The 23217-nt window shown below is 46.8% G+C and overlaps 1 protein-coding gene across 2 annotated transcripts in view; it reads right to left on the bottom strand.

Annotated features, from left to right (window-relative positions):
* The window catches only part of GGT7 (gamma-glutamyltransferase 7), a 28311-nt gene extending 10159 nt beyond the window's left edge, over positions 1-18152 (bottom strand). For both annotated transcript variants that reach the window (XM_049869675.1, XM_049869676.1), the window contains exons 1-8: positions 17946-18152; positions 7672-7907; positions 7190-7341; positions 5811-5928; positions 4458-4525; positions 4163-4236; positions 3657-3853; positions 570-657 (exon numbers count right to left, since the gene is read on the bottom strand). In XM_049869675.1, the coding sequence (XP_049725632.1) occupies positions 570-657; positions 3657-3853; positions 4163-4236; positions 4458-4525; positions 5811-5928; positions 7190-7341; positions 7672-7907; positions 17946-18114 (1102 nt within the window). In that variant the 5' untranslated portion in view covers positions 18115-18152. The remainder of the gene's footprint in view (positions 1-569; positions 658-3656; positions 3854-4162; positions 4237-4457; positions 4526-5810; positions 5929-7189; positions 7342-7671; positions 7908-17945) is intronic.
* Positions 18153-23217: the final 5065 nt, after the last annotated feature.

Here is a 23217-nt window from a genome sequence, read left to right as displayed (position 1 = left end):
CCAGAGGGAAAAGGAGCTGGGCCTGCTCTGAGAATACAGGTCCCATGAGAGAAAGGACCCCAGCCTGCTTGCCTCTGAATGACCCTCGAACCTACCATCTTGGGTTCAGCAAACATGGACTTCATCCATGTCATAAGCTTGGCTCTTCTGGTTTCCTCTATTTCCTTTCAGTACAATGATGCCACTAATCTATGACTGTCTTGAAGAGTTCATTCTACCCCAAACGTAGATGAACTGTTTCTTATAAATTCTTCTTAGAGGGACATGGCAGTGAGTAGGGATGGGGCAATACAGAGCCCAAATCAAGAAAACCTATGGCCAGAACCTCAACCTCCAGGCCTGAGCTTGTGACCTGAACCTCCGTATCCTAAATACTTGGGATAACTGATGCCATGACTACTTCAGAAGGTGGGCTAGCTTTGGCTTGCTAATAGTTGGCTGCCCCAGGCAGCTCACTGCCTCGGCTTCTCTCCTGTGAAGTAGGGAAGAGTCTCTGGGTCAAAAGGATATGACCATGAACTGGGGCATTTCTCCTGAATGCGAGACCTGGGAGCTGGGGGAGAGGTCACCTTTGTACATGCCACACACGGGCTTCTCCACAAGGGCGCTGTAGTTGCTGAAGTCCTCCTCAGTTATGACACCCCCTGCATGCTGAGCCTGGAGGGGAGAGAATGATCCCCCATGTGTGAGTAAGCATGTGGGCTTGGCCTGTGATATATATTGGAATCACAGACAGGTGAGCTGGTCACAACTTTTATGCTTTCTCTAACCCCTATCATGCCTTTAGGAAATACCAAAACTAAATTATATATTTCACTAAAACTAGCTAAAGCTATTACAAAACTCTGAATTTTGAATGACCCTGGTAGACCAGACCCTTTCTGGATATAACTGAGTACTCTTTAACAACCAGTGAACAGATCTTGTACAAACCAATGGACTTATTCCATCCTACCCAGACTGCTAATTTACAATCCTAAATTAGCATAACCATTATGACTCCTCTCCTTTTTAGTACTTTTTAAATGTACTACATTTAAAATGATGAATTTCTTGGCTGGTGTGTGTTCCTTTGCCTGGCAAGTTAATCAACTCAACTTTGGATCTTTTTTTTTTTTTTTAAAGCTGTGGTGGTTTTATTCTTTGGCACTTAGAATCTCCTTCTCCCCCATCCCACCTCTAGGAAAGAACACATGACCCAGCTCTGGCCAATCAGAGCATTCTTCTTCCATGGCTACAATGTTTGGTTTGGGAATGGTCTGTCTTGAGACCTATGACAAGACAATGAGACACAACCGTGAGGCCTTTGCTGGAACTTTTGGGAATGAGAAATTATTTTTCACTGGATGGTATGCTGGAAGGATGGCTTAAGACTGGTTGGCGGGGGCCACTCTGTGGAAAGGATCTAACAGAGAGTGAAATCAAACAGAGGAAGGTTGAGTTATGAGAGACAGACAGACCAAGTCCTCACAATGTGGATTGAGCCCCTGGACGCAACAGAATTTAAAGCTAGTATTTTCCTGGACTTTACAACTAAGTCCATCTGAGTTGGGCTTTTATTGCCGCATCCAAACCTCCAGTGCCCAGCACAGGGCTGATACAGAGCAGGCGCTCTGTGAATGCTGAATGAGTGATGGACTTCTTTCATTCCCACAGCTATAAGGCAGAGGTAGATAACATCCCCACTGCACAGATAAAAGAACCACTGAGCTGGGTCTGTGCGTACTTATCTTGAGCATAATTTCCTATTAGGAGTTTTGAACTACTGACCACAGTTCTCAAAACTCATTACTGCCTAGACTGAGACTCCTTTGGGTTGACTGGTAACCCCTTGTGTTAATCACTTTAGTCCTGCCAACCACCAGTGAGGAAGGCATTTCCCTCAGCCTGGAGAAAACCCAAGGGCAGAGTGAGGAGCTGAGGCTGATGCTGGGTCTCCACCAAACCTGTGCAGGACACACCCCTTCACAGGTTGGCACCAGCCCTGTAGAGGTCAAAAATACCTCTCTCAGTTTTTTCAGGCCAGAAATAACATTCTGGAAAACTGAAGGGAGTCATTGTATCAAGATTTGAAACCATAAGGACATTAATTGAACCACAGTCTCACCACTCACAAGCAGTGTGTCCTGAGCTAATTACTGTATCTTACTGGGTATACTCAGTTTTTTAACCTCTAAAACAGGGGTAACACATAACTGAGAAAGCAATACAGGTAAAACAGAATGAGAAAGCTCTTTGCATACTGATTTAAAATGGTTTCCAGGATATATTGTTAAATGAACAAGTTGGGTTCAGAACTATATATTTATCATTTATGTAAAAAAAAAAGGAAGGGGTTACATAATATATCCATCTGTCAGTTTGTTGTACTGTGGTAGCTTACATGTTGCTATGATGCTGGAAGCTATGCCACTGGTATTTCAAGTACCAGCAGGGTCACCCATGATTGACAGATTTCAGCAGAGCTTCTAGACTAAGACAGAGTGGGAAGAAAGGCCTGGCAATCTACTTCAGAAAATTAGCCAATGAGAACCCTAAGGATCACAACAGATTATTGTCTAACATAGTGCTGGAAGATGAGCTCTCTAGGTCAGAAGGCACTCAAAATACACAGTGGTTACAACGATGGGCTCAAGCATACCAATAATTGTGAAGGTAGTACTAGACTGAGCAATGTTTTGTTCCATTATACATAGGGTTGTCATGAGTCAGAGCCAACTCGACGGCAACTAACAACAACAACAAATAACATATATCTATGTTTGTTTGTGTAAGCAGTATTTCTGGAAGGATATCAAGAGACTAGTATCAATGACTGCAGGGAAGGGCACTGGTGGCTGAGCACAGGGGTGAGGAGGAGAACTTTTGCTGAATGCCCTTATGTACCTCTTGAATTTTAACCATTTTTTTTTAAGTGAATTAACAATTAAAAAATAAATAAAAATTTTAAAGTAAAATAAAACTTAAAATATATATATATACACATACACACATACATATATAATCTCTTGCCCTAGAGTCGATTCGGACTCATAGCGACCCAGAGCAGAACTGCCCTGTAGGGTCCCAAGGACTGGTTGATGCATTCAAATTACCGACCTTTTGGTTAGCAGCCTGAGCTCTTAACCACTTCTCCACCAGGGCTACACACACACACACAATCTGGAGCCCTTATGGTGCAGTGGTTAGGAGTTCGGCTACTAACCAAAAGGTCAGCAGTTAGAATCCATCAGCTGCTCCTTGGAAACCCTAAGGGGCAATTCTACTCTGTCCTATAGGTCGCTATGAGTCGGAATCCACTTGATGGCAAGGGGTATATAAATAATCTGTTGCCATGGAGTTGATTCTGACTCATAGCTACTCAATATGACAGAGAAGAACTGCCCCACAGGGTTTTCTAAGCTGAAATCTCTATAGAAGCAGATCATCAGGTCTTTTCTCCCATAAAGCGGCTGGTGGGTTTGAACTGCCCTTCGGTTAGCAGCAGAGCGCTTACCATTGCACCACCAAGGCTCCATACACATGTAGAGAGAGAGGAGACAGACAGACAGTAATGGAAGGAAGTAGGCTAGAGGCCGTCCCTGCGATAGGGTCCTCTGGGGCCTATGGTTCCTCCGCGCGCCCGTGCCCTCCGGCGGCGCCCCTCATGCACTCACCTCTGCCACCATCTCCAGCGTGAGGTTGTTGCCGGCGTAGAAGTAGGCGGGGCCGGTGGTGCCGAGCGCACTCAGCAGAGCCGCCAGGTCGGGCCGACGCAGCAGAGAGCCAGGTAGCGGCGGGCGGCCCAACGGCAGGAACGTCTCGCGGAAACGCTCGGACGCGTTGGGAGGTGGCTGCTCCGCCAGGGCGCGGGCTGGGGGCAGGGACGGGAGGCTGGGCGGGGGGCGCGGGTACTGGACCGGATGACTGAGATGTGTAATAAGTGGGATGGGTGAGGGCTGAGTGGACGGCGCTGAGCGCTCCGGCCCCTCAGGAGCCTGTTATGGAGTGTATCTGGGCCCCTCCCATACCCCTCACTGGAGGCTGCCTCCAGGTGGCAGTGGGATGGGATGGAAGAGCAAACTGGAATAGAAGTCCTCTCTAGCTTGAGCCCAAATCTCAGTTTTGCCCTCCCTCTGCCAGCAACCGCGTGCCTCTCCGCCCACCCCCAAGCCCCACTGACCTAGATCATGGGTCACGTTGAAGCCATCTTGGGCCACAGCTGCAGCGAAAGCCAGGACTTGGGACCATGGCAGCCTGGGGGGGGGGGAGGCGGAGAGCAGGGGGTGGAGGGAGTCCTGAGGCAGGAGGAGGGGTCTTGGGAGGAGGGGGGTTCCTGGGAAGGAGAGTCCTGGCAAGGGAAGGGGATATTAGGAGAGGGGGGAGGTTGGGAAGGGAAGAATCCAGGAAGGTGAGAGAAGACCACCCAAGGAGGGGTGCAGGCAGGACCCCTGGTCACCGGGAGGAAGAGTCTTTACCTGCCATAGAGCTGGTGAGCTTCGTAAAGCCCCTTCACCATTCCGGGGACCCCCACCAAGAGCCCAGGCTGGGCAAGGCGGGCAGGCGAGGGAGAGAGGAGACCAGGTCACTGGAAGGGGGGGGCTGGGCTGAACTCCGCAGAGCCCCAAGCCAGGGATGGGGGCTGGCACAGGGAGAGACACAGGCCAAGTATCCCAGGGGAGGGACAAGCTCTCCCCAGCAGTCACCCCAAGGGTGGAGGTAGGTCATAGTCCTCCCCCTCCCCCATGGTATTCCACCCATCCCATCTCCCTGACTTCCGATCAACAAATACAGAAAGGCCTTTATCTAGCATAGCTGAGAGATTTATAAATTAAGGAAAGACACAGCCAATTTAGATGGAAACCTGTCTACACTGGATTATACCTACCCCTGCTTTTTTAAATGATGGACAAGGAACCTTCATTTAACCGTTTATCATTCCATCATTACTCTGAGCTGTGATAAAACTCAGACCTGTGTTTGGCTTTTGGCACTGCACTAAATATCCCCCTTTTAAGTTCTCGTATCTATTTTTCTGAGTTTTCTTTCCCCTTTTGCTCTCAGCTGATAGTGGATTTCTTTCTAGCAATTGCTCTCTAATCTTCCAATATGTTATCAACTAGGAAAGTTAGAGTGAACAAACCTAGAATGAGGTGTGTGAACGTTAATGCGGCAACTCTGTGACATCTCCTTGGGCAGCCCAGTGGCCTTTGTCCTTCCTTTCTATGTGTCAGATAGGCAAGGCTGCCAGGGATGTAAGGCGTTGCGGTATTGCCTGTTACCAACCACCCAGATTTCTTGTTCGTTATTTTGGGGTTGCCTATCTCCTTTATGGAGCCCTGGTGGCGCAGTGGTTAAGAACTCAGCTGCTAACCAAAAAGGCTGGCAGTTCGAATCCACCAGCCGCTCTCTGGCAACCCCATGGGGCAGTTCTACTCTGTCCTACAGGTCACTGTGAGTCGGAACCAACTCAACAGCAACAGGTTTGGTTTTGGTCTCCTTCATAGCCTAAGAGTGTCCTGCTCAACTCTTTTTCCCGCCCCTATGGTGGCACAGTGGTTAAGCACTCAGCTGCTAACCAAAAGTTTGGCAGTTCAAACCCACTAGCCACTCCATGGAAGAAAAATGTGGCAGTCTGCTTCCCTAAAGACTACAGCCTTGGAAACCCTATGGGGCAGTTCTACCCTGTCCTATAAGGTCACTATAAGTCAGAATTGACTCCAGGGCACACAACAACAAGACAGTAAATACTCAGCAAATTAATGCCTGGGTTAGCAGAAGGGCTGTTGAAGGGAGACCTCTTGGTGCCCTCTTCCCACCAGGGTCCCCACCTTGGTCTCCCAGAATCTCTGCAGGGCCTCCTCCCTGAGAGCCCCTGGTGCGGACTCCCGGAAATCAATCAGTCGGCTCTTATTTCGCCGGATGTCATGTACCAGCATCACACCCCCTCTAGGAGAGACACAGAAAGGGGAGGGTGATAAAATGCCAACTCTCTGAGCAATTAACCTGCCAACCCCCAACCCCCAATGGCAAGGGTTGTAGGCTCAGTCTGTCATCTGGGGTCAGGTTCTGTGCCCCTACCCAGCAGGGATTCAGAGACTCAGCCACGCTGCTAGGGTGGGAAGTGAAGTTGCGGAGGTTGAGGACCCAGGGTACATGTACCTCTTCCAGTCTGTCATTGGAGACTTTAATCCCTGATTAGAAAAAACCCAGAGACTGGGAGAGCAGGATGTTCTGCCCCCCACCCCCACCCAAAGCTGGGCCCCTGCCAGCTTCCTGCACCTGCCTCCTGGGTGTGTCACCTCCCCCAGGACTGGATTATGTAAGGACAGATTGGGCAAAACCAAAAGGGGAGTTTCTTGGTAGGGTCTGGAGAGCTGGTTTTGTAGGAGCTGAGATGTGAACTTTGTCAGCTTGTCCCTTTTCTCTGACTTGTTTTCATCTAAGATAGGGGCTGCACAGTCAAATGCCTACAGTGAAGTGATGAGGAAAATGAATGTAGGACAGACATACAATCAGGAGTGCTAGATCATGGCAGAGTGGACAGCACTTGCCCATTGGGGAAGCAATTTCTACTCAGCTCCAGCTAATTGAAGCCACATGGGAATATGGGTCCAGTGTTACCAGATCTCCTAAATGTCTAAGAGATGTTGGAAATTTGGATTTTTTGTATGAAAATTCTCTTTTTAACAATAGCAATGAATTAAAAAAAAATTTTTTTTTAAGCGTGCAAACTGAAACAGTCTGTGTGCTCGGTGTGGCCCGTGGGTGACCAATCTGTAACTTTAGTTTTAAAGAGTTCTTAGCTTGGGGTGTGGTACTGTATACAGAAAGCTGTACGTGTATTTTTGGAGAACAGAGGGTCCATAGCTTTCATCAGATACACAGGTATTTGTGACCCTAAAATTTTAAGGCTCACTGTCTTGAGAACGGCATACCCTCACCTGTGTACCTCACGTCACAGTTTCCAAATTTCCTTTCCTAGTAAAGCAGCTTCTAAGAACACCTCCAGATATACCATCCGGTAGCTTTGCTACTCTGACTCCATCCAAGGAAAAGGGAGTGAGATTGGGAGCAGAAAGAAAATGCGCAAGGAATTGGGCCTTAGCTGCCCCTCTGCCCATACTGGAAAATCCCGGTGAGGCTTACAGACCAGGAGGGAAAAAGTAGGTCTGCGTGACCCCAACCTCTACAGCTGGATGGTCCTTACCCGCCCAGGCCTGAGCTGTGTGGGGCAACGATCCCTAAACACATGGCAGCTGCCACGGCCGCATCCACCGAAGATCCCTGCTTACTGAGCACCTCGATGCCCAGCGATGTGCAGCGGGCAGCATCGGTCACCACTGCACCCTGTTGGAAGATCTGGGGGAAGAGGAGACTAGGTGGGGGCAGTAGGAACCCCCTGCCTCCCTAAGACCCCTCCACCAACTCCAGAACCTCCACAGAGGGTGGGGGTGGGAGCCCTGCCCTCTCATCCTTTTGATTCTCCCCTAAGACCCCTCCCTCATTACCGCATGTCCCTCCTACCTGATTGGGTCTCTTCCTTGCTCTGACCCCTCATGCCCCAGAATCGCTTCCTTTGGGATCCCTTCTCCCTTTCCTTTTCCTGGCCCCCTTCCCCCAGTCTTCTCAAGTGCTCCCTCATGCCCCTTCCTCCCCAGTTCCCTCCCTCTGCCCCATGGTCCCCCTCACCTGGGGGTCCCCGAAGTAGATCTGCATGATGAGCGCCACAGTGACACCCGTGGCGAAGGTGAGGCAGGCAGTGACGATGACAGTAAGCCCGTCCTGGCGGCAGGAGCACTCAGCCGCTGCAGCCGAGAACGGGTCCTTGCGAGTCTCCCGAAGTGGAGACCCATCGGGGCTACCCATCTCTGATGATGACGACGGCAGTCGCTGCAGCCTTGCCGATTTCAGGAAGGAGTCTGGGTCTGCAGGCCGCCGGGAAGGGGGGAGGGCAGGACGGGGGTCGGTCTGGGCGTCCCCTACCCGCCCCTGTTTGCTCTTCAGGCGGGTCTATTCCGCGTGCCCTTCCTCCACAGCCAAACCCCACTACAAGCCCTGCTCACCTTTCAGCGTCTCCTCACGCACCCCAGAGTGGGCGGAGGCAGCGGTCCCCAGCTGAGAAAAGACAGGGACCACCAACTGGGCTGGAGTCCAGCCCTGACCGATACCTAGGTCAACTTTCCCTGGACCCAGGACTGAGAACACTTCCTGGAGTGGCATGGGGGCGGTTCGGCCCTCCCAGGAAACCAGATCCTGCCTGAGCTGGGGCCCAGCCTCCTGTGTAAGAAGAAGGCAGCTACTTAAACTGAGTGGGCAGACTCTGGTTTCCATTATTCATTCATTCATTCAACTAATATGCACAGCCTGTTATATGTCTGGCCCTATGCTAGGTACTAGAAGAAGCTACAGATAATTTCTGCTCTCGCGTTGTTCACAGACAATAAACAAGCAAACAAAAACAAAGCTTTTGAGTGGATCCTGACTCATAGTGACCCTATGGGACACAGTAGAACTGCCCCAGAGTTTCCAAGGAGCACCTGGTAGATTTGAAGTGCTCACCTTTTGGTTAACAGCCATAGCACTTAACTACTATACCATCAGGGTTTCCCAAGTAAACAAAGGAGTACATAATTACAAGTTGTGGCAGGTGCTATGAAGACAAAGAAGGATGGGAGATGATAGAGATTAACGGTGGAGGGCTACCTAGCTGGGGAAATCAGGGAAGGCCTCTCTGTGGAGGTGACTTTAAGGCTGAGAACAGGGATCAGATCGACCCAGCCACATGTAGAACAAGTGGTGTGTGTGTGCGTGTGTAAAGTGTTCCAGAAAGTGGGAACAGTAGGTACAAAGGCCCTAATGTGGGAATGAGCTTGAGGTATTAGAAGAAAATAATCACGGTCTGGGTCACTTGGGTATAGGGGCAGGGGTGGAGTCTAGGCCAGAGCCATTGGACTATGTGGGCCTAGTGAAGAGCCTGAATTTTACCCTAAGAGTGGTAAGGGGCCACTGGAAAGTTTTACGAATGTAAAGCCATCTGTTTTGTGTTTTTAAAAGATTCTTCTGGCTGCTCTCTGGAGAATGGATGGGAGGACAATAATAGTGGGAGCTGGGGAAACCTGAAAGCCACTCACTTCCTGGGTGACTGACTATAAGCAAATCTATGAGCCTCACCTTCTCTTATCCTAATAATGGGGCTAACCCCTACCTGGCAGGATGGGTGCAAGGATTCCAAGAGATGATGTATACCAGGTACCCTGTAAGTGGTCACTCAAAAGTTATTTCCATTCCTTTCCCACCTTGGCCAGGGCTGGGACCTGTGTCCATCCCAGAGTTCCCTCTTCTGGGTGCTGTTAGCTTTGAATCCAGGTCCCTAAATGGACGAAAGGTCCTGGATGTTTGTGAACAGTAAAGAAATAGTCTGGTACTTTGACCTTAATACCTTGCTGCACTCACCATTTTTTAAAATGTTAATTTATTCAGTAAATATTTTTTAAGCACCTACTACTCTGCACTAGAAGTATAACCTCTTTAAAAGTCTGTGTGATAATACTAAAAATTGACTATGTTGTACTTTTCTGTTTAAATACTATCGTGGCTTATCAATGCCTACATGATAAAATCTAAGCTTCTTGGCCTGGTGTTCAAGGCCCTCCATGATCCATACCATACCCCCCCCCACTTTAGTATAAATAAGAAACCACATATATAGATAAAAATGCTGATACATGCAAAACGTTTTAAGAAATCATTTATGGTGTTTACTTTTGGGAAAAGATTCTGAAGGTGTAAATGAGATGGGGTGGGAGAATTTTTATTTGAAATCTTTTACCACATATATATTTATTTGATTAAAAAAAAATAAATGCATTTTTAAATAAAAAGGAAAAAAGTTCCCTCCTTGAATGGGAGGAGACAGGGATGGAGAAAGGGATTTTTACTTTTCTTTACTGTTAACTTTTTTTTTAACTATGAACATGTAATTTGCTTTTAAATTTTTATCTTTAAAAAAGAAACTTTTCTGCGAGCTTCCCTCAGTTTACCATATTTGCTCCTAACCCTAAGCAGCAGAGTGTATAAATAAAACTGGAATTCATTCAATAAATAGATGTTAAATACCTGCTGTGGCACAGAACTCTCCTCGGCCCCTAAAACCCTAGGTTTCAAAAGAAATGCAGGGAAGGGCCTTGAACTTATATGTATTGATGCTGACTATACACCAGGCACTTTACATACATTTCCTCACTGAAATGGTCCCATGACTTTATGAGATAAGCCCTACTCTCCCCACTTTACAGATGAAGAAACTGAGTCTGAAAAAGGTGATAATGTCTGCTCAAGGTCATAAAGTAACTAAGCGTCAGAACCAAGATTCTGTGTAACTCAACAGACTCCTTTTCATTGCTCCACATAGCATCAGGAGCTGTTTCCATCCTCAAAAACCAACCTTATAAGCTAATTCTAATTGACATTTCCCAGTACTTGTCCTTAAATCTGTTTTCTCCACTTAGAGCTGAAGAGTCAGAAGGTAAAATGCCTCCATCAGAGCTGGATCTATTCAAGGGCTCCCTATTCCAACCATTTAGTCAATCATTAAATTATTCATTTATTCAATAAACATATTTACAGACTACCTACTACATTTGCTGATGTGGCACGACTCAAAATGAGAAGAAACAGCTGCAAACATCCATTAATAATCAGAACCTGGAATGTATGAAGTATGAATCTAGGAAAATTGGAAATTGTCAAAAATGAAATGGAACACTTAAACATCGATATCCTTGCCATTAGTGAGCTGAAATGCACTGGTATTGGCCATTTTGAACCGGACAATCATATAGTCTACTGTGCTGGGAATGACAATTCGAAGAGGAATGGTGTTGCATTCATCGTCAAAGAGAACGTTTGAAGATCTATCCTGAAGTACAACGCTGTCAGTGATAGGATAATATCCATACGCCTACAAGGAAGACCAGTTAATACGACTATTATTCAAATTTACGCACCAACCACTAAGGCCAAAGATGAAGAAATAGAAGATTTTTCTCAGTTGCTACAGTCTGAAATTGATCAAACATGCCATCAAGATGCATAGATTATTACTGGTGATTGGAATGCAAAAGTTGGAAACAAAGAAGGATCAGTAGTTGGAAAATATGGCCTTGGTGATAGAAACAATGCCGGAGATCAAATGATAGAATTTTGCAAGACCAACAACTTCTTCATTGCAAATACCTTCTTTCACCAACATAAATGGTGACTATACACATGGACCTCGCCAGATGGAACACACAGAAACCAAACTGACTACATCTGTGGAAAGAGACGATGGAAATGCTCAATATCATCAGTCAGAACAAGGCCAGGGGCCGAATGTGGAACAGACCATCACTTGCTCATATGTAAGTTCAGGCTAAAACTGAAGAAAATCAGAGCAAGTCCACGAGAGCTAAAATATGACCTTGAGTATATCCCACCTGAATTCAGAGACCATCTCAAGAATAGATTTGACGCATTGAACACTAGTGACTGCAGACCAGACGAGTTGTGGAATGACATCAAGGACATCATCCATGAAGAAAGCAAGAGGTCACTGAAAAGACAGGAAGGAAAGAAAAGACCAAGATGGATGTCAGAGGAGACTCTGAAACTTGCTCTTGAGTGTCAAGCAACTGAAGCAAAAGGAAGAATTGATGAAGTAAAAGAACTGAACAGAAGATTTCAAAGGGCCTCTAGAGAAGACAAAGTCAAGTATTATAATGACATGTGCAAAGAGCTGGAGACGGAAAACCAAAAGGAAAGAACACACTTGGCGCTTCTCAAGCTGAAAGAACTGAAGAAAAAATTCAAGCCTCGAGTTGCAATAGTGAAGGATTCCATGGGGAAAATATTAAACAAAGCAGGAAGCATCAAAAGAAGATGGAAGGAATACACAGAGTCATTATACCAAAAAGAATTAGTCAATATCCAACCATTTCAAGAGGTGGCATATGATCAGGAACTGATGGTACTGAAGGAAGACGTCCAAGCTGCTCTGAAGGCATTGGTGAAAAACAAGGCTCCGGGAATTGATGGAATATCAATTGAGATGTTTCAACAAACAGATGCAACACTGGAGGTGCTCACTCGTCTATTCCAAGAAATATGGAAGACAGCTTCCTGGCCAACTGACTGGAAGAGATCCATATTTATGTCTATTCCCAAGAAAGGCGATCCAACCACAAGTGGAAATTATAGAACAATATCAATATCATATGCAAGCAAAATTTTGCTGAAGATCATTCAAAAATGGCTGCAGCAGTATATCGACAGGGAACTGCCTGAAATTCAGGCTGGTTTCCGAAGAGGACATGGAACCAGGGATATCATTGCTGATGTCAGATGGATCCTGGCTGAAAGCAGTGAATACCACAAAGGTGTTTACCTGTGTTTTATTGACTATGCAAAGGCATTTGACTCTGTGGATCATAACAAACTATGGGTAACACTGCAAAGAATGGGAATTCCAGAATATTTAATTGTGCTCATGAGGAACTTTTACATAGATCAAGAGGCAGTTGTTCGGACAGAACAAGGGGATACTGACTGGTTTAAAGTCAGGAAAGATGTGCGTCAGGGTTGTATTCTTTCACCATACCTATTTAATCTGTATGCTGAACAAATAATCCGAGAAGCTGGACTATATGAAGAAGAACGGAGCATCAGGATTGGAGGAAGACTCATTAACAACCTGCGTTATGCAGATGACACAACCTTGCTTGCTGAAAATGAAGAGGACTTGAAGCACTTACTAATGAAGATCAAAGACCACAGCCTTCAGTATGGATTACACCTCAACATAAAGAAAACAAAAATCCAAGATTGAAGTTGTCAAGCAGTTCATTTTACTTGGATCCACAATCAACAGCCATGGAAGCAGCAGTCAAGAAATCAAAAGACGCATTGCATTGGGTAAATCTGCTGCAAAGGACCTCTTCAAAGTGTTGAAGAGCAAAGATGTCACCCTGAAGACTAAGATGCGCCTGACCCAAGCCATGGTATTTTCAATCCCATCATATGCATGTGAAAGGTGGACAATGAATAAGGAAGACCGAAGAAGAGCTGACACCTTTGAATTGTGGTGTTGGCGAAGAATATTGAATATACCATGGACTGCCAAAAGAACAAACAAATCTGCCTTGGTAGAAGTGCGGCCAGAATGCTCCTTAGAGGCAAGGATGGCGAGACTGCATCTTACATACTTTGGACATGTTGTCAGGAGGGATCAGTCCCTGGAGAAGGACATCATGCTTGGCAGAGTACACAGTCAGCGGAAAAGAGGAAGATCCTCAACAAGGTGGACTGACACAGTGGCTGCAACAATGAGCTCAAGCATAACAATGATTGTAAGGATGGCGCAGGACCAGGCAGTGTTTTCGTTCTGTTGTGCATAGGGTCGCTATCAGTTGGAACCGACTCGACGGCACCTAACAACAACAACAACAACCTACTATGTGCACTGTGCAAAAGCTGGAGCAATAATACCAATGTATAAAAGCAACAGCAGGACAATGGGAAAAGGTTCGTTTGGGACCAGGGGAAACAAGTCTTTTTGAAGAAAGATCATGAATTTAATTTTGGCTATTTTGAATTTGTGGGAAACCAGGAGGAGCTGTCTAGAGGTGGCTGGCCTAGTATACATCTTATTTTTATCTGCTTAGACAACATTCCCCATTCTTATTGTATGAGTACCCCAATTTTCTTTTAGGGGTCACCCTCTCCCCTCTCTGAGCTAACTGCTTCATTCCTAAGCAGAGTAGGTATATGACCCAGGTCTGGTCAATCAGAACAGGCACCCCTTATACAGTGATTGGTTCAGAAACAGGCATGTGATCAAAACCAGGTCAATGAGACTCAAACCTTGTGCTTCTGCTGGAACTATTGAGCAAGAGAAAGGCTCTCTTTCCGTCTATGTTGCTAAGTTGGTAGGATGTAATCCTGTAGCTGTTGGAGGCATCTTGCCACCGCAACATGATAGGCTTTCTGAAGATGAAGCCAACAAAAAGAAAGGCAGAGAAAAAGATGACTGAAGCCAATTCTTTTTCAGGCACCTGAATCCAGCTAAGGAGTCCCTGAGTGGTGCGAGTGGTTAAGCGCTTGGCTACTAACTGAAAGGTTGGTGGTTTGATCCATCCAGAGGCTCCTCAAAAGAAAGGCCTGGTGATCTATTTCTAAAAGATCAAAGCCATTGAAAACCCCATGGAGCACAATTCTTCTCTGAACACATGGGTCTCCATGAGTTGGAATCAACTTGACAGTAACTTTTTTTTTTCTGGGATCCAGCTATGCCTGAAGCCTGGCATCCTTGGACTTTCCAGTTATGCTACCCAATAAACCACGGCACTGGGTTTTGTTTTTTTACCCAATAAAGTTCTCTTTTTAAATTTAGCTCAGCTTTAGCTGAGTTTATAACAAAATGCAAACAAACAAACAAAAAAACCCCAACACAAAACAAAAAACCCTGGGCAGAGTTGACTATGTAGGTCCAGAGCTCAGGAGAGAGATCTCGGATGGAGGTTGAGTTTATCCCTGGCTTGCTCGCTCTCTTAAGAGGAGAATACTAAAGATTTTTGAACCAGGAATGACATGATCAGAAGGGCAGAGTGGTGGATGGATTGGGGTAAATGGGAAGAGGCAGGAGGCAGGAATAGTAGCTAGGAGCCTATGAGGTAATACAAGTAAGAGAAGGATGGTGGCTTAGTCTACAGTGGTAGTGACAGGAGTGGTTAGGGAGAGACGGATGTGAAAAACATTTAGAGGGGGTCAGAGAACACCTGATCACCATTTGGAAGTGAGAGCATTCGGGGAAGTCAAGGATGGCTCCTGGGTTTCTACCATGGATGAATGGCAGTGTCATTAACTGATAATGACATTAGGAGAAGAGCAGGACTGTGGGTAAGAGATGATGACTTCAACAAAGGACATACTGAAGGTGAGGCACTGCAGTGCGACGGATCGCTTTTGTGTGGCCATGGTCTTGTAACTCCCACCCAATTGACTGGGTGTGACTGTGCATAGGGTAATTGTGGCCCACCAAGGGGATTGGTTAGTTTTGCCATCCTGCTGGGCATCCCAATGGCAGGAAAGAGAGGATCAGGATCCCACAACCACCAAGGAAGGAGAGCCAAGAGTGGGGGGTGTCCTTTGGACCCGGGATCCCTGCACTAAGAAGCTCCTGGAACCAGGAGCCGGAGACAGAGAGAGCTGTAACACTGAAGACAGCAAGAAGCGATGGCAGAGAAACAGCAGCAAGAGAGACTGGAAGAAGGCGCAGTGGGCTTCCCAGCCCACAGAGTGAAAGAAATGAGTGCCTTTGGGCCAAGGTTTACAGGCAGAGTTGGGTGCCTCTGGGCACTTATTGGCAGAGCTAAAAGAGCTTTGATAACACTTGCCTGAGCAGGACAGATGCCCACAGCCAGGGAGAGGCCTGCCTGTGAGCATGGCTGGGAAGAGGCTGTCCTGATGGAAGAACTGTATTCTGAGTGTTCCTCAACCTGAATTGTAACAGTTACTTCTCTAATAAACCCTATAATCATGAGTATTGTCTGTGAGTTCTGTGTGGCCACTGCAATGAATTTTGAACCCAGCAAAGAAGTAGAGAATGCCATGGGAGGGACAGCTGGTGTCAGATTTGGTAAAGATGGTGGAGAGGGGAGGCATGTCTGACCTCCGCCTCATAGGAATCAGCCTTGGGCTGTTGATCTTGATTCTCCTTTCCCCCTGTGAAGTTAAGAAGAGGTCAGGCTCTGCCCCCATGCTATTTTTACAGGCATTTACAGGACATTTAGAGGCAGATGCCTGGGAGAAAGAGTAATTCATGGGACTGGAGCTCGGGAGAGATGAAAGAAAGTGCTTCCCCAATCTCAGAGCAGTACCCATACAACTCTATTTTCCACAGGGCCTGATAGGTGCCTGGCACTTAGTTCTGCGCAGCAACAGGCTAGAGGCTAGCAGGGCACAACCAAGGTCCTGGCTAAGAGGATAGGGCAGTGCCACTAGGTGGCACCATCAGGATGGGAACACAGGAATGGCCATATTAGCTAGCAGGCTGGTCCAGCTAGGCCAAAGAGCCTTGGAAGTAGGGCTGGGGGACATGACATTAAAATGATTACACAGATAGGACAGCAAGGTCCTTAAAACCTATAAGGCAGGTCCCTTGGAGCCTTGGTGAGCAACCTTGGCAAAAGGGTGCAGGTTCCCTGAAGTTCGGATGACCAGGGTCCCTGCTGGATTTCTGTACAAATGAAGGCAGAGCCTGTATTGAACTCCTCAAGGTACTCCCTGAGGCTTGGGAAATCCCTCCCCTGCCTTTCGTTCATCCTGCAATCTTCTCCCTTGCTCAGTTATTCATTCAACAACTATTTCTTGAGTGTCTACCACATGGTAGGCACTGTGCTAGATGCTAAAGAAAGGGTGATAAATAGTCATGATCCCTGCCTTCATGAGGCTTACAGACAGAGTCATCACACAATCACACAAATAATCACAGGCTGTGATAAATGCTAAGACATTTATAACAGGGCCAAAAGAAAACACAGATTAGGAGAGAGAGGTATTCCCTGATAAACTGGAAGAGGAAACTAAGGCCTAGGACAGGGTAGTTGTGCCCATTGTCACACAGTCAGGCAGTGTTGGGACCAGAAGAGCAATCCTGATCTCTGACCTCCTAAAAGACCTAATTTCATGCTGGTATTTTTTTTTTTTTTTTTTATCTATCAGGGCACATTTTCCCACTCCTCTCCCTGCTAACTCCTGACTCCAGGGCTACTCTCTCCGAAAAAGAAGTTTTGATCTGCAATCTTGACATTTGATGCCTGTAAGCCCCACACTCCACCCTCATCCCCATCCATCCCAGGTAGGGTGTAGTCAAGTTAGTAGGGGCTGCTATTCCCCCTGTGGAGGGGGAGAGAATGTGGGGCTGTCAGGCTAGGAGCAGCTATGGAAAGGCCAAGCCATGGAGGGCTGGGCAGAGAAGCGGGATCTGCTAGACTGGTAAGGGATAGGGCTCAAGTGCAGGCACTGGGAGGAAAAGCAAGTAAGGCAGAAGGGTGCTCTAATGCCAGGAAGTGACGTTGAAGGGAAGAGGGATGGAGGATGAAGGATGAAGAATGGAGCTGGACCACATGGACAGGAAGGAGAGCACTAAGGAAGGGTTGCTCAAGGAGCTCTAGACTCCCAGGTCTCCCCCAAACCATGTCTCCTTCCTCCCTAGCCCTCCCCACACTTGCAGTCCTTGAACAGGACTGAGGAGAACATAGTAAAATCCGGGAGCTTGCTTCTTGGGGGGCAGGGTACCTTATCAACATCCCAGCCCGGTCCATGGCTCCAGGGAGGGTGAGGTAATCCACAAGACAGGGATGGCACCCTGCTCTCTAGTCCCCAAGGACTTTGAGAGGTCATGCAGTCCATCCCCCTGTCTCCCAATACCCAGCACGTCCAGACAGTGGGAAACTATTCTTTTTATCCATTCCCTGGACATGAAGACATTTTCAGCTTCTCCCCTCCCCACAATCCCTGGCTGTGAAGCTCTTCTCAAGACCTACCCTCTATCCCTCCTTCTGCAATCTTTGACTTGGTTTCTCCTACCCCCTTCTCCATGGGTAGAGAAAGGCCTCTTCTCTGTGGTAACAGCTGCTCCTTAGGATCTCCCCTCCAACATTTCTTCCATTTTAGTTGGTTCTTCCCAAGAGGTAACCCCAGTCCCTCCTACTGCAGTCCCTGGCATTGTTTTCCCTTGTCGCATCCTAAGCCTCTAAGACAGGGATGCACCTCCGCCCCATCAGATATTTAACAGAGTCAAGGGAGAGGTCCAGGAGAAGGGGGGTGAACTAAAGGGATGGAGGCTGGAGGAGGATGCTCCATGCAGATGACGGAGGGCCGGGGACTTCCCGAGGCGGGGCAGGGACGGGGCCAGCGGGCCTCACCAGTCTCAGGGTCTCCCAAGAAGGCGTCCTCGTCCTTGCGGCCCCGCAGCGGGACAGCGGGCGCTGGCTCGTCTTCCGGCAGCCGCGGAAAGCTGGTGATGCTCATGTAGTCCACGGGTGAGTAGGCGCCCAGGGCGCTCTCCTGGCTGGCCTCGTTCTCCGCCGCCATCCTCGCCCGCGCCCCCCAGCAGCGCAGCGCCTGCCGGAAGTGGCTGCGGCGGGGAGGTGGGAGGGGCAGGGGGCGGGGCCTGAGTTCCTGGACCGCCGCGAGGGGGCGTCTCACTCCAGCCCTCGGCAGTGCTCGGGTCAGACTCGTGCCCGTCTGCTTAGCGCGGTCGGCCTCCGAAGGGCACCCAGGTTGGGGTGAGGGTGGATGGAAAGCCTGGAGAGCTGAAACCGGCGGCGCGGGGAGGGGGGCGGACGTGCTGCAAGCGGAGCCACAGTGGCTCCGGGCACCTTATGCTGTCCAGGGGCCACATCTCTTCCTCCTTTTCGTCCGAGCTAGCATGTTTCTTAGACCCCAAACACCGTTTTCGGATCCCAGACTTTTCCTCTGACCCCGAACTCGTCTTTGGATTCCAGACCTCCCTCCTCGAACTGCAGACCCTTCCAATGAGCACAACCACCCCCTCGACCTCGGATTCTTTCTGTGACTCCAAACACCTTGGACCCTAGACTCACTTCTGGAACCCCCGTCCCCTCCTTGGACTCCAAGATCCTTCTCCTGTGACATCAGACATCTCCGCCGACCCCTTACCCTTCTTTCGACTTCAGACTCCGCCTTTAACCCTAGACCCTTTAACCTATGTATATTTTATGTGGTAAAATATATATAATAATTTTTTTGCCATTTTAACCATTTTTAATTGTACAATTCAGTGACTTTAATTACTTTCACCATGTGCAACCATCACCACTATGCGTTTCCAAAAGTTTTTCATCACCCCAAACAAAGGACCCCTTAAGCAATAATTCCCCATTCCCCCCTCCCTCCAGCACCTGGTAACCACTAATAAACTTTTGGTTTCTATGCATTGTCTACTCTAGGTATTTCATATAAGTGGAATAATACGATATTTGTCATTTTGTGTCTGACTTCTTTCTCTTAGCATAATGTTTTCAAGGTTCATCCAGGCATGTATCAGAACTTCATTTCTCTTCATGGCTGAATAATATTCCACTGTATGTACCTATATAGAACGTTTTGTTTATCCTTTCATCTGTTGGTGGACTTTGGGATTGTTTCCACCTTCCAGCTATTGTGAATACTGCTGCAGTGAACACGGGTGACAAGTATCTGCTTGAGCCGCTGCTTTCAATTTTTTTGAGTATCTACCTAGGAGTGGACTTGCTGGGCCATATGATAATGCTATGTTTAACTTTTTAAGGAACCACCGAACTATGCTCTAAAGTGGCTGCACCATTTTACATTCTCACCAGCAATGCATGAGTGTTCTAATTTCTTCACATCCTCACCACACTCATTATTTTCTGTTTTTCTGATAATAGCCATCATAGTGGATATGAAGTGGTATCTTATTGTGGTTTTGATTTGCATTTCCTTGATGACTAATGACGTGGAACGTATTTTCATGTGCTTATTGGCCATTTGGAAACTCTGGTGGAGTAGTGGTTAAGACTACTGGCTGCTAACCAAAAGGCCGGCAGTTCAAATTCACCAGGTGCTCCTTGGAAACTCTGTGGGGCAGTTCTAACTCCATCCTACAGGGTCGCTATTTGTTGGAATCGACTCTATGGCAGTGGGTTTTACTGGCCATTGTATACCTTCTTGAGGGAAATGTCTATTCAAATCCTTCGCTCATTTTTTAATTGGTTTGTTTGTCTTATGTTGAGTTGTAGAAGTTCTGTATATATTCTGGCTATTAAACCCTTATCAGATATATGGTAACCAAATATTTTCTCCTCTTCCGTAGATTGTCTCTTCATTTTGTTGATTTAAAAAAAAAAAAAACTTAAAAAACCTTCAATGCACAAAAGTTTTAAATTTTGAAGAAGTCCAATTTATCTGTTTTTTCTTTTGTTGCTTGTGCTTTTGGTTTCATATATGAAAATCCATTTTTAAAAACAGGATCTTGAAATTTCACCTCTGTGTTTTCTTCTGAGAGTTTTATGGTTTTAGTTCTTACAGTTAGATCCTTGATCCATTTTGAGTAAGTTTTCGTATATGACGTGAGGTACGAATTGAACTTCATTCTTGTGCATGCGGAGATCCAGTGTCCCAGCACCATTTGTTGAATGAACTTGACACCCTTGTTGAAAATCACTTGGCCATAGACGTATGGGTTTATTTCTGGACTTTCAATTTTATTCCATTGTTCCATATATTTATCCTTATACCAGTACCATATTGTTTTGATTACTGTAGTTTTATAGCATATTTGAAATTGGGAACGTGAGTCTTCCTACTCTGTTTTCCCCGCCCCCCCCCCCCGCCCCAAGATTGTTTTGCAGTTTCATATGGATTTGAGGATTGGCTTTTCCATTTCTGAAAAAAATGTCGTTGAAATTTTTACGGGGATTGCATTGACTCTGTAGATTGCTTTCTGTAGTATTGACATCTTAATAATGTTAAGGCTTCTAATCCATTACACAGGATGTCTTTCCATTTATTTAGGTATTCTTTAATTTCTTTCAGTCGTGTTTTATACTTTTCTGTGTACAAGTCTTTCACCTCCCTGGTTAAATTTATTCTTAGTTAATTTATTCTTTTAGATGTTATTGTAAACAGAATTGTTTTCTTAATTTTCTTCTCAGATTGTTTATTGCTGGTATATAGAAACACAAGAGATTTTTTTTCCACAACTGATTTTTGTGTGTTAATCTTGTACCCTGCAATGTTGCTGAATTCATTTGTTATCTCTTGCAGTTTTGTTATCTCTTGTAGCTCTCTTGTGAATTTTGCCTAGACCCTCTCCTTTAACTCCAGTCTTTCCTTTATCCCTAGGCCACTTCTTCACCTCCAGACCCCTCCTCTGACCTTAGAACCCTCCCCAGACCCCCAACACTTCTCAGACTTCTCCTTCAACTGCAATACCTTTGGAAACCCCTGCCCAATCAGCATAGGACAGTGATTCTCAAACTTGGGTGTGTGTTAGGATTGTTTAGAAAACTACTTAAAAAAGCAGATTCCCCAGATTCCACTCCAGAGATCATGATTCAGTAGGCTGGTTTGAGGTCCCTGAACCTGAATATTTAACATCATTTTAAGGGTTTTTAATGTGGTTCTTGAGAAAGAAGTAGCGGTCATGGTTGTAGGGGCAAAGGTCTCTGTTGCCTAGGTATCTGAATTGTATTTCACGAGCTACCACTTAAAAACTGTGATTTTGGACAAGACACTAAATCTGAGTATCAGTTTCTTCATCTGTAAAGTGGAGAGAATAATAGTATCCATCCAGAGGGTTATTGTGAGGATTGCATTGGAAAGAGTATAGTATAGGGTTTGGCACCTAACTGATAAATGTAATTATAATAATTAATATAATTATTATTCCTACCTTAATCTCATGAAGTCTCATCCCATCCATTCTCAAGAATTCCAACACTATAGCTTGTACTACTTCTCTATCTTCAAGGAGAAGTGTTCCTTCCTTTATGAAGCCCCTGGTCCAAACTTCACTGAGCAGTCCAGAGGCAGAGGGAGGAGGCTGGTCAAGCCCCTGGGCAAAGTCCTTTCCTCCCTCCCCAGTCCAGACTACTGGCTGGAAGACAGCTGCTTCAAAATCTATGGTTACAACCCCCGCAGTGCCATCTGTAGACAGGAGAGGGTAGCAGATGGTCAGGAGAAAGGCTGGGAAGAGGGACTAGGGAAAGAGCAGCTCAGAGCTCCGTGTAGGGGTGTGTGTGTGTGTGTGTGTGTGTGTTGGGGATGATGATCATCTGTAGGTAGAAATATGCCGTATTGCATGTGCCTTCCTCCCTACAGTGAGGTTCTTACCTCCTCAGTGAGGTCCATGAGGACTATTACCCTTCAGTGAGATCCAATTCTCCCAGTGGGGCCTGTACCCCTAAATGAAGTATGTGTCCCCTCTGTGGACTCCGTTTTATCAGTGTAGTCAGAGGTCTCTCAGTGGGGTTTGGGTTCCCTCAATGGGATCCATGTCTCCTTAGTGAAGCATGTGTGCATTCTCTATATCTTCTAGGGAAATTTCATGTCCCTTCAGTGGGGTCAGGGCCCTTTAATGCCATTCATGCCCTATTATCAGGGTACACAGCCCTTCATTGGGATCTGAGACCCCCTCAGCAAGATCTGTGCTCCCTTAGTGGGGTTCATGTACCCTTGGTGAAGTCTGTGCCCCTTCAGTGAGATTGCTGTTTCCTTGATTAGGTCTCTGTCCCCACAGTGGGGTCCATGTCCACTCTGTGAGATCTGTATCCCTTCAGTGGGCCCTGAAACCGCTCTCAGGTTTGAGTAGGCTTTGACCACGGGAGTTTGTTTTTTTTTTTTTTTTTTTGTCCAGCTTACAATGTACTATGCTTATGGTCAGCTGAGTGAAAGACAGGGCACAAGTGGGTAAGGAGGCTGGGCTAGAGGGGGTCACAAGCCCTTAGCAGGCTTCAGGAAGTAGAGGCTGCCCACTTCCGGCCTCAGAATCGCTTTTAGAGTTAGGTACTCAAGGATCCCTCCTGCCTTGACAACCAGCCTGTGGATAGAATGGGGGCTTCTTGATAGTGAGTGCAGGTGGAAGATGGAGGATCCTGCCTGCTGTTACCTTCTTGCTGGGGTGGAGGCGATACAGAGAAGCCAGAGCCCAGGTTGTGGTGGGTCTGTGTGTGTGTTGGGGGGGGGGGGTTGGTGAAGTAAAGGGCTTGAGAAGAAGGGAATGTGAAAGATTCCTCCTATTTGCACAGACTTTGGTATTTCATAAGCTTTAGCTTCAACCTGATGGAGCGGTAAAAACAGATCTGGAGTTGGAGTACCTAAGTCTGGCCCTAACTTGGTCACTTACTTGCTCTAGGATCTTGCGCAATTTCCTTCCCTTTTTCCTGGGTTTACCATTTGTGGGTTTATTAGCAAACACTTAGAGGGACCTTCTAGTCTTGACTTAATGAGCCTTGTACTTTAGAGCTGGATGGAGATTTGTGGAGGCAAGGGTAGTGAAGACATATCCTCAGGGGTAGGAGAAAATCTGAGCTGGCCCCAGGCAGAGGCTATCTAAGGAAAATAGCGCCTATGGCAAGCTCTGATATTGTGCCCCTCCACGCATATATCAAGGGTAAGGAGTCCCAGAGGCAATCTCTAAATTGCGCCCCC

The sequence above is a fragment of the Elephas maximus genome, chromosome 25, assembly GCF_024166365.1.
Source record: "Elephas maximus indicus isolate mEleMax1 chromosome 25, mEleMax1 primary haplotype, whole genome shotgun sequence".
In the NCBI taxonomy this organism is placed as follows: domain Eukaryota; kingdom Metazoa; phylum Chordata; class Mammalia; order Proboscidea; family Elephantidae; genus Elephas; species Elephas maximus.
The sequence above is the reverse complement of the archived record's forward strand: the minus strand, read 5'-3'. Positions and strand labels throughout refer to the sequence as shown.